The 12,009-nt window shown below is 31.3% G+C and overlaps 1 protein-coding gene across 2 annotated transcripts; it reads right to left on the minus strand.

Annotated features, from left to right (window-relative positions):
• Positions 1–10,299: 10,299 nt before the first annotated feature.
• LOC9314926 (maf-like protein DDB_G0281937) lies at positions 10,300–11,790 on the minus strand. 2 transcript variants are annotated; one of them, XM_021030189.1, is made up of 3 exons: positions 11,639–11,790; positions 10,653–11,138; positions 10,300–10,528 (listed from the first exon to the last, which is right to left on the minus strand). In XM_021030189.1, exons 2-3 carry the CDS (start codon positions 11,124–11,126, stop codon positions 10,490–10,492), a joined length of 513 nt encoding a protein of 170 aa, XP_020885848.1. In that variant the 5' UTR covers positions 11,127–11,138; positions 11,639–11,790; the 3' UTR covers positions 10,300–10,489. The 2 variants fall into 2 exon arrangements, with proteins under 2 accessions (XP_020885848.1, XP_002880683.1); XM_002880637.2 differs by having other exon boundaries at positions 10,300–11,138; positions 11,639–11,787.
• Between the last annotated feature and the right edge of the window lie 219 nt (positions 11,791–12,009).

A 12,009-nucleotide genomic window follows, 5' to 3' on the forward strand; every position in this document is an offset into this window, starting at 1 on the left:
AAGAAAATACAAGTAAATTTCTGAGGAAAAAATTTTTTTAGAAAGTAACTCCAATCAAAGTTTGTATAACCAATCGAAAACATTTATTTTAATTAATGTGTAGTTAAAAAAAGGATAACACAAAAATTTTACGTTTTTGGTAAATTAAAAAATATCCTTGCAATTTATTCATTGGTCAACTGACTTTGCCACTTCACATAAATGAGACTTCAAAGAACATTTTCGCAAAAATGCATGTAAACGCAAGAAGTTGAAGACGCATCTGACTTTGCCACTTCACATAAATGAGACTTCAAAGAACATCGATCAAAGAACATTTTCGCAAAAATGCATGTAAACGCAAGAAGTTGAAGACGCATTGGTCAAGTGACTTTGCCACTTTGTCCGTCCTTCTTGCACCCCAATCTCCTTAAGTGGGTTAAAGAGGTGTTGGCAGACTATCGTTCGTCCTTCTTTGCTAAACAAGTTGGATGCTAAACCAGACCCGGCTCAAAAAAATGTGGGATCTTGTGTCCAATCAAAAATAACGTTTATATTTTATACATATGTTTAGATTTAGACCCTTTTTATATAATTTTTAAGAAAATAGAACCCTAATTGCTTTAAAAAAAATGACTTAAAAAAAGTGGATCATGTGCAAATGCACTGTTGGCACACCTTCTAAGTCGGGCCTGTGCTAAACTAATCCAACTCTCTTTTGTTTCCGTATTGAAATCCCATTTGCCATTGAAACTAATCCTTCCGTTTTAAAATATAAGATGTTTTAGTTAAAAAGAAATATCCACTTTAAAAAGTTCAACTAATCACGAAGGAAACTGCATAATATAAATAATCAGAAAATATTAAATAAATATATAATTTACATAGAAACTTGAAAACGTCTTATATTTTGAAACAAAAATAATACTTCAAAACGTCTTACATTTTAAAACGGAGGAAGTATTATTTAAAAAATAAAAACTATCGATTCATCCTTTGTTTCCAACTCATATGCATGTAACTCCCACGTGGATATTTCTTACAAAGTACTAAGATCCAGCTAATTACAAACTACATTAATTATTATTAACCCGTTTAACTAAGATCACCTTAATGATGAAACGAATAGCATTATTATTTATTTTTATTAGGAAAAAACATTATTTTTGTTTTTTCTCTTTTATAGTATTTAAGACTTCAAAGGAAAAAAGTTTAGTTTATACGTCTACATGCATTTTAATACATCCACATCGCACGAATTAGATAATGTATCATCAGATTTTTTATTTTTTTCACTAGCAATAGAGTTCAACAAAGTGAAACAAAAACAGAGCATAACAAGCATTAAAGCTAAACAAAAGCCAATGACAAAAAAATACTTTTGTCAAACAATTGATCATCAATCCAATGGCCCTTCAAATACAAGATATTAAACCAGAAATACAAGGTACTATGGCACGAGATATTGAATTAGCCGACACCTCCACCGTTACGAAAGCACAAGGCTCAAATCCACTAATCACATAGTTGATAAATTCAAGTTAGTTACAAAAAAAGAAGAGAGAGAGGCCTATTTCTTGGATTCTTAATCACCTCAATTGCATGGTTACAAATTGATGCTACTTACTTACAATCGGTGAAGATCATTGATGCATTCTATAAAGCTCATAGGATAGTTAAATGAAATATCCGATCCAAAATAAAATTTTGCTAGCTTCCAACTTAGGAATCAATCCGATATAAAAATATTTGAAGAAAGTAAACGCAACGAAAATTTAAACCGAGACTTTAAAAGTTGACTGATAGTTACTATGGGAGATGTGTGAAGGCAACAAGTCCATTACAAAACCATAACTTGAAATCTAATCCCAAAGACCAAGACATATAGATGGTTTTATTGTCTCGTTCGCAGACATACATGTGTAACAAATTACTATATGAGAAACTCGTTCCAACACTAGCTAATGGTAACACCATAATCAACTTATTTACCGAGTAGTGAAAAAATTTCTTCAACTTATTTTGATATATATCTAGAGAATCAATCCCCATGTGGGAAAATAAATTGAGATAGAAACAAATCAGATTTGATGAAGATACAAATCTTTCTACGATTGAATCACCAAATACAATAATTTCTAACACCATCAGGACTCAGAAGGTTCCTTGGTACATATGAGGATACCATATTCAACCTTCCACCTGTAAAAAAGATGGTCAAATCGTAAATGATTTAAATTGGAATCTGAATGTATCTGTGGAGAGGACCCATTGCCCATTATAAACATATGTTATAAAAAGAGAAAGTGAACAAAAGACACCCAAGTGGTCGTGGAAGCATTATCTATCCTTTTCATTGCTTAAACAGCCCATGTTCTTATTATTACAATCTTCATGTCTCAATATCAACTAGGACATTATTTTATTGTTAAAAATTCACGTTAAAATCGTTTGGGCTTTCAGTAATATACGATTTTTTATTTTTCGTTTTTTATGATGAAATTCAAATTAATTTTAAGATAGAGACCATCCTTGAAACAAAGTCCAAAGTAAAAACTGCCTAGGACCATCTCCATAGAATGCCAATATCAGAAGCATCTCTGATCTCTACTAACTTTTTAAGGTTAAACTCTATATTGTTCAATATTATATTGTCTAAGATTTTGGGGTAGAATTAGAAAGTGTATATTTATATGAACCTTTCAATTAGACATTTCTAATCTTTGTTTGATCTTATTTATAATTAAATTGAACTATCTCATCATTTGTGTATATGAGAAATATAGTTTTTTCTAGGCCTGGGCACAAGGCAAGTACTTGCTATTTTTCAAGTACTTGTGACTCGCCTTGGCCCGTACAAGTAATTGAAAGTTCGGCTTGATACTCGACTCGTTTGAGCAAGTACTTGCTATAACAAGTACTCGTCCAAAATTTTGTTACTTGCAAATACTTGTTACTTAAATCTTGAAGTCTTGAACATTTAATTTAAATAAAAAAACCAATCTCATACATATTATAAAACATTCAGAATTTTAAACATCATAAAATCACAAAACATCCTAGAATCACAACACATTGAAAGTTCCAAAAGATAAACATTTTAAAACAACTTGGTTCAAATTGAAATCATGTCTCTGTCTTCCTTCTTGAGTTCTTGTCTTCTTGATTCTCTTTTTTTCCATATAAATAAAACCAACATAACAAATGTTACTATTAGTGTATTACGCTTTAAAACAAAACTTGAAAATCATGAAGTATCCATACCTTTCATTCTTCCTCCAAAGCTAAACCCACTCCTTGCACCAAATTTCCATAAGCATTTGAAGTTACAAATTCTGTTGAAACAACATAAAAGTTGTAAGTTCACATGTAAAAGAAAACATGCATATATAACGTACGAATAAGTGTATAATGTTAGTATATACCTTCTTCTAGAATTTCAAGTTGTTCAATTTCTTCCTCCAGCAAACTTTGTTCATAATCGTTACGAATCCAGTCTTGAGTGCATATTAGAGCCTCAACAAGTCTCGGGGTTAGAGAACTGCGAAAAGGATCTATAACCCGACCACTTGTACTAAATGCTGACTCAGAAGCAACGGTTGAAACCAGTATAGCTAACAGATCTCTAGCCATTAGAGACAAAATCTTATATTGGGTTTTATAATTTTAGACTTTTAGTGATTGGGTTTAAATGTTTAATGGTCTTTATATCTTGTAATACAAAACGGGACGAGTAGCGGAGCGAGTAACGGGGCGAGTAACGAGCCAAGTATCAAAAAAATTTATGATACTTGATACTTGACCCTTACTTGCAAGTAATGGAATTATACTACTTGGTACTTGCCTTGACAACACCGGGTACTTGTTTTTTCAAGGCGAGTACGAGCCGAGTAGCGAGTATCAACCGAGTAACGAGTACTTCTGCCCAGACCTAGTTTTTTCACATAAGCATGCTATATTGCTATGGTTTGAAATTTTTAAAACGAATAAAATATCTCTGATTCGTTGAGATATCTTTGACAATGTCTGAGTCGCGTCGATTCGTTGAATTCCTTGTGCATCATTGTAGTCGATAAGACAAGTTCCTAGTTTGTGATATATGCCATTTGAATCACAACCATTTTTGATCACAATCATTTTTAATAAACCACAAAATGCTCCTAGTATCTTCTCGTATTTCATAGCTTCGGCCCCTTATGTCAATTTTGTGTCCGAACAAATTACTCTCTAATCATAAATTCCTTAACAGTAAGATTTTTCGTTCGGGCGAATATGATATGTGTTTCACATATGGTTTGAAACCGCCATTTTAATCGCTTTTAAATTCCTTCCATGGCAACCAATTCTTTAAGGGTATTTATGTCCAAAATTCTTGAACTAATTAACCGTTTAATGAATAGTAAAAAAATACGTATAGCCACTTCAATATTCATGGCTGCACCTAAAAATTCGTGGCTATAAGTCAATATAGCCACGACTAGTCACTAAAAATATTCGTGGCTATAGCTTCGTAGCTTTATTTTTTCATGGCTTTCCCTGGCTGTTTAGCCACGAATTAGTCACGCGTATTTCGTAGCTGATTTATCACAGATAGCCACTTAAATATTCGTGGCTCTACAAGTCTACAACCACGAAAATAATCCTGACTAATTCGTGACTTTTTCGTATAATTTTAATATAAAAAAAACAAAAACAAAAGGATTATTATTTATTAATTAAAATGTGAAATTGATTTATTTATAAAATACAATGATTTTAACTAAAAAGAAAAATTAAAACCTTACCAAAAAAAAAAAAAAAAATTAAAAAATGCTTCACGAGATGTCTTTCCGTCAAGCATCTTCGGTGGTCTCGTGGCGTCGGATCTGGTGGTGGCTGGAGGGTGAGGGTTCGTCGGGCATCAGATCTAGGAGCTCTCATTGTTGCCCGTTGAAAACATTGCAGCAATCGGAATTTGGATCAGACTCCATGGCTGATGTGACGGCGTCGTTGCGTTGAACTCCAGGGCTGATGTCACGGCGCTGATGCGTTGAACATCGTCAATGGTGGTGGTGGTGGTGAACGACGGCTTCAAGACGCGGTGGCGGAGGCTTGATATGCGAGATCTGAAAAAAAAAAAAGAACAAAGAAAGGATTAGTATTCATGGGAAATAGAGAAGAAGAAAAAGAAAGAGAAATTTACCAAGAAAAACAAAAAGGAAACAGGAGAAGAGAAGTAGAGATCGTAAAAAAAGAGAGAAGAAGAAGAGAGTAATTGCTTTTGTTGGGAATGAGAAACAAAATAAAAGGAAGATTTATGTCCGTTAGATTTAATGCTATCAACGGTGGATGATCAACAAAACTGTGATCCTCGTCAATGTGACGTAACCAATGAGAATCAAGTCTCTTTTATTGCATTTTGTCTATATTTTTATAACTTTTGTTTGTATGTGTTTTTATTAAATACATTTGTTTTTATTTGTTCAATATATTTATTAATTATGGTTTCCAGTTTAGAATTTATAAAATGATGATTATATTTTAAAACTTTATTTTTATTTGATTTTAGTTTATTATACTGATTATGTTTTGGTTTAGGGTTAAAAAATTGATTAGATTTCAAATATTTTGCTATTTTCTTCTTAACAAACAACTGATTTTTTTGTAAATGGTTCTAAATATTGGTTTTATGTAAATGTAATGGTTATATTTTGGTTTGATGGTTTATGGTTTAATTTCTATAATGAAAATTTTAATTAAAGTTTAGATTTTAGGATTTGGAGTTAAATTGAGGGTTTGGGGTATAGATTTGAAATGTTTGATTTAAAAATTAAGAATTTTATAAAAGTGTTGGATCTTAATTTTAATTAGGGTATACATTGGTAATTAGATTTTTGTTTAGAGTTTATAAATTTAGAGTTTGTCTTTAAGATTTAGGTTTTCGTCTAGCCACAGATTTTATCTGTAGCAAATTCGTTGCTATATAATAAAATAAATTCGAAAATAAAATAATCACGAAAATTTTATGGCTTTTTCGTAGCAAATAGCCACGAATTTGCTACAGATAAAATCCGTGGCAAAAATTAGCCACGAAAAACCACCAGAAACCACGAAAATTGTCACGTTATTTTTTAGTGACTAATTCGTGGCTGGTATGAAATTAGCCACGAATGTCCATGGCTAAACCGTGGTTATACGAAAAATTTCTACTAGTTATACATAATTGGCCTTTGCATGCTTGTCCGATCCATACCACACGTTATTATCCCAAAATTGCTTATCTACCATGTAGGAATATAAGTCCACTTAGCTTAGCCAGGTATCAATTAGTCTACTCAATCCGGTAATAATTTGATCAGTTCACCTAGTGAGTTGAGCTTCCGATCAGTTCAGTTCAACTCAAGTATTAAAATCCAATTCACTTGTCTAAGTCTTCTAATCAATTCTTAGATCATGATAACTAATTAACTCAGTCAATCAATCGTCCACTTATCATAACTTATTTCATCGATCATTATTTTGATTCTAACATAGTCTTTGATCTGGATCTCGTGATCATTCTCTTGATGTTTCCTGTGAGCGTGTCTTGTTCTACTATCATTCACTTGATCTAAAAAATGCCATTTGATATTTCCTTTGAATTACAAGTGGAGATATATTTCGCCCTTAAGTTATTCCTTGGTCATTTCTTGATTAGGATTCAGTTTTCCTTGAACCAAACTAACCAAGACATTTTTATCGTGGAACATATCCACCCCTCTTCAATCACCTTATCCAATTACTTTAAAGATTACAATGGGACATCCTAACAATCCTTAAAGGTTTAGCGTACCTCCTCACCCATTACTGAGCTTCGAACAAACAAAAGTTGATACTTTGTTACATTTTCAAATATTTTGTCACGAACATTGCTATAGATCTCCGTACCAAGTTGTAGTATTTATATGTCTTTCAGTCATTGGATGGGTTCAAAATAGTAGGTGTTATTTTAGAGAAAGAATAGTGAAAATGAGAAACAAATTAATTAACTATATATAGTAGTGCTCAATTCATTTTAAAGGTCTTGATAAAAAAGCAGCGAAAACTTAAACTAACCATAACCTATATATCAGAGTCTAAGACGAGGTTCATGCATACTGAGTTAGTGACACCATGAAAATCGTAATGACAAATATTTAATGATCCAGTTGATTATGGAGTTAGTGGGCCGGTTCCACAAAAACATGCCACAATAATGTAAATTGTATGTTTAATACACAATTTGTGGACATAGTTAACTAATATAATCAGAGAAAGTTAACGGGAAATATTTTATGTACTAATCACATATTTATTTTATTTTAGTCATAATTCGATTATACTGGATCAACGCGGAACGATTACTATATTCTAGGTTTGGACTTGAAATATTGACAAAGACCAAGTCAAATTCGGTGTCGTTTGGGACTTGGCTATTGAGCAAGGCATTTCTTCAGTTTTGTTTTAGCTAATACATTGAAGAAAATGATTCCTCTAGACTCTAGTACAACGTTTTCAAGCCGGATCCGAAGGTATTGATTAATTGAGATGAACTGATCATAATCGTGCGGAAAGGCATAATAGTCTTATGATAAGACCCAAGACATTAGCATATTATGTGCGAAAATTAAAAGTTCATTATTTTAGTTTATTTCTTAGGTAATGTTATTCAATCATGGAGTTAAAAAGCCTTAGGATTTAGATTTGAAATTTGATATTGTTTTTAAAAATCTATTCTTGTGGATTTCAAAATCTATGCATTTGATTATAATAATTTACATATGAAACTCCAAAGAGATTTCATTTCAAAGGACTTAATATATAAAGATTTTAGAAGTCTTTTTGTTTTGATTAATACTAGATTTTAAATAAGTATTTACAATCTTAGTTGAATTCAATCTTAGTTGAATAACACCAAACTTTAAAATCTATCAAGCATGATTTACAAATATAAGATCCAATAAGACTAAATTTTAGAGCATGATTTAGAATCATTAATTGAATAACAGTGGATTAATGTTAAATTTATAAAAACTAGGTCAAAATCCGCGCTACGCTGCGGATATTTTTTGAAATTTGTTTTATTTAAACAATCAAATTCAAAACAATATTATTTACTATTGTAATCAATTAGTCTGTCGACCACAAGAGACATCAATCTCTCTTGAAAAAATTATTAGACAAAGTTAATTAAACACAAGTTACGAAAATTTCATGAAAATATAGAAATCGAAAAAGATGGACCAGACTTTGTTATGGGTTTTTCTAAATGAATAGGCTAAACAATTCATAAACATTGCTTAATATAACTTGGTTCGTGACTTAAAATTAGAATGTTCAAAGATAAACAATTACAGAATGACGATCCTATGGTTCTTACCATTTTAAGGGAATCCCATCTTTCTCTTGTCTTTGTTATGAGAGAACTTTTATTTTTTTCTCATTTAATTTGGCAAATTTTTTTATTTAAATAATACAAAATGACACATGTCATTTTTTTTTGTGATGATGTGACACTCATATGGAGAGAGTTGGCCAACTTTCATATATATGATTTTACCATTAAATGTTCTTGGAATAGAGTAGATCAAGCGTTTGAGCTAACAAAATGAGATCACCTTCATTCAAACATAAACCACAAATACAGAGTTAATTCTCAACTTTTTGCTATGCTGAATTATATATCTTTATATAATAGATCACTAATAATAACAAATTAATCAATAACATTTGCGATATTTTAGCCAAAATTTACAAACAACAAAAAGAGCATAAATCCAAAATAAGTCAAATTGTAAATGTAAACTTCACTTGGCTACACATTTCTATGGTTAGAACATAAAATAAGTTGACCATTTTTCCCTTTAGGGATTTTATTTTGAACAGAAACTAACAAAGCTTTGCGCTTTATATGCAGATGATCAAGTGAAACAAGATACATGTGTAATAGGAACATAGAGATTCAAGTTTGACCATACATCTTGAAGTAACAAGACGGGATAATAGAACAAGTGTGAGATTACAATCCTAAGAGTGTAATGTTCTTTATTGTTGTGAATTTCTTGAATTGAAAAAAAGAAATGTAAACCAATTTAGCAATCGTAAACTCTTATGAATAAACTATGATTCTAATTGTGCTTGTGTACCACAAATAATTTTACCAGAAATAATCTAAGGTTTTTGGAGTATAATATTCACTGAAACGTATTTACATATATCACAATATAAAAACAAATCTAACATTAATAAAAAGTTAAACTTATACAAAAACATAAAATAATAAAAAACAAATAAAAATATTAACTACACGGTATATTTTTTTGTAAAAGTAAGATATAAAAATTATTTATTAGTGTATGCATATATAAACTAATAAAATAAAAAAAATTAAAATACTAGCAAATGTAAATCTGAAGAACCTCTTACATTTTTACCGTAAAACTTATATTAAAACAAAATTAATTTACAAAAGCAACACGTGTAAACTACTTGTTAAATTCACTTCATGCATGTTGTTCTCTAAAAACTATTTGATGTCAAACAACTTTTTAAAAAATAAAGAGGGTATTTTTCTTTGTAGATATTGAATTATTAAACAAATTAGAAATTTATTTATCATTATAAAAAAATTTAAAATCATTATGTGTATGATTGTATTAATTTGATTGGTTGTCTTTTTTAAATAATGTGTTTTTTTATTTATAAAAAGCTGATGTAGCAAAGTAGGGAGGTGATGTTTATTAATCGATATGTTTTTATTGGATGATGATTTTAATGAGGTGTCAACCTGAAAAGGGCCCAAAATGCTGATATATCAGGCTTAGAGAGATCCTTAGTGTTATTATTGTATTGATTCATGATTGAATAACACCCTTTTAGTAAATTGTTTTATAAAAAATTTCTAATAAATTTTCAGAAAGACTAGCGTTGCAATTTGGTGCTCCTGATTGATTCAATACATAACAGAAAATATCTATCTCGAATATCGTCACTCTTTAACAAACATAAACTGAAAATATCGCAAGCCAATCAAGAGTTCAACCACCTAACCTAACAGTCACTAACTTCGAAGTATGAAGCTTACACACTTGTGAATGGAGTCTTTCTGATATCATTGCATATATGATACTGATGTCCTGATTTATTTACCTTGTTTTTATTGTAACCTAAGATAACTAGAAACACCTCTGTTTTCCATTTCGATGAAATTCTCATCACCAAATACGTAAGATTTTCTCCAGAAGGAACCTCCAAGATCACATGAACCTTTTTGTTAAAAGCACTAGACACATAACAACAGTTGAATTCATAACAAAAAAATTGTTACCGACAGAAGGAGAGAACCCATCAAATGGGTTTTTCCCTACTTTTTATCTACGAGAAGCTCTTTTGCGGTCTTAAATTTTGACACATTTCAAATGATTACAAGTAGGTAAAATCCTAACTTTACCCACTTACAATATAAATGATTCATTAGATAAACAAAAGTATTAATCTAATCCTTCCGACATAATCAAAAGCCTCTTGAGCTACAAAACATCGTTAATGAATTTTTCAGTAAGTTCTTTAGGAAGTCCCATGACTGTATCAACGCCTCCCACCACGGAATCGATAAAAGGTGAAATGAGGGGATGCTCAAGCATTAAACCTCCAGCAACCTTGAAAGTTATTGAATCATCAATAAGATCGTCGATGACATGTTCTGGTATCTCATGGAAATAAACCTCTGCTTTGTCCCATCCTCCTCTTCTAACTCCAGTTTTCAAGTTTCTCACAAGAACAGATCCCACAACGCCCCCATGTGACCCGGAATAGCCTTTGATAAACTCGCGAGCTTCTTCTTTACTGGTTGGTTTTTCTCTGATGACACCTTTGTACACAACAACAGTGTCTGAAGTAATCAATAGAGTTGGTTGACAATCTTGTGCAAACTGACTTTCACCTCCCAATTTCAATATAATCTCATTTGCTTTGGCTTCAGCAATAGCCACAACCAAATCTTCAGGCTTCTCTTTCCTAATAGCTTTCTCATCAATGTCTGCAGTCACAATAGTGAAATCATAGCCCATTTCAGCCAGAATCTGCTTTCTTGCCATCGACTGAGAACCAAGAATCAGCTTAAATCCTTTCTCCATCGCCTTCTTGGCCATTCTCGCGTTGTACTGTAACATAAACACCTATTATAATTAGATTGCAAATTATAATTTAGAATGCTAATTATTCAAGCAAAAGTTTTATACTTGCCACATCTACAAATTATGATAAGTGTATACCTAAATTGTTCTACGATTCCATACAGATTAACAATTAAAGATAAACAAGGTTTGTCCGAAAGAAGTATGAAATGTAAGAGCACTAATCGATTCCACACATATTCAAACATTCAAATCGATATAAGGAATAGAACAATTAGAAATAAAAAAAATGCTTTTATGATGAAGAGATCTTCGAAATTTATCTGTGACGATTCAATTAAAGACGCGTCAATGGACACAAATAGACGAAACAACAAATGAAGTTTCCAATCTCACAGGTGTATTCACAATCTCCATTATTATTCATTATGCTAACTATATTATATATCAATGATCCAATAAAAACCGTTGAACCAAAAATCTAAGAACAGAATTAGGGTTTTGAGATTCAGCAGATTGAAACTCACCAGGAAATATTGCTTAAGTGGTAAACCTACGATTTCGATTGCAAATGAGGGAAGGAAGCTCCAACGAGAGCTGGAGATAGGGAGTGAGAGACTGAAAGAAAACAGATGGATGTAATTTTGGCCGATTAATTTTGTCGTCAACCAATGGCTTTTATTTTTTTGTGGGTGCAAAACTCATATTTTAATATATGATGGTAAAAAAATGTTTTTTTGGTAATATTGCGTAATTGTATAACGACATAAGGGAAAAATGTCGTTTTATCCCCTAACTTTCAAAAAGTGGTCATTCAATACGTCAACTTCTGATAAGGCCATTTTAAACACAAACTTTTCGTTGACCAAACAAATGACCAATTGGATTGCGTTGACCA

The sequence above is a fragment of the Arabidopsis lyrata genome (genome assembly GCF_000004255.2).
Source record: "Arabidopsis lyrata subsp. lyrata unplaced genomic scaffold ARALYscaffold_4, whole genome shotgun sequence".
In the NCBI taxonomy this organism is placed as follows: Eukaryota; Viridiplantae; Streptophyta; class Magnoliopsida; order Brassicales; family Brassicaceae; genus Arabidopsis; species Arabidopsis lyrata.

Coding starts and splice junctions, on each gene's coding strand:
- LOC9314926 (XM_002880637.2), bottom strand. CDS start 11,126: ATGGCCAAGAAGGCGATGGAGAAAGGATTTAAGCTGATTCTTGGTTCT.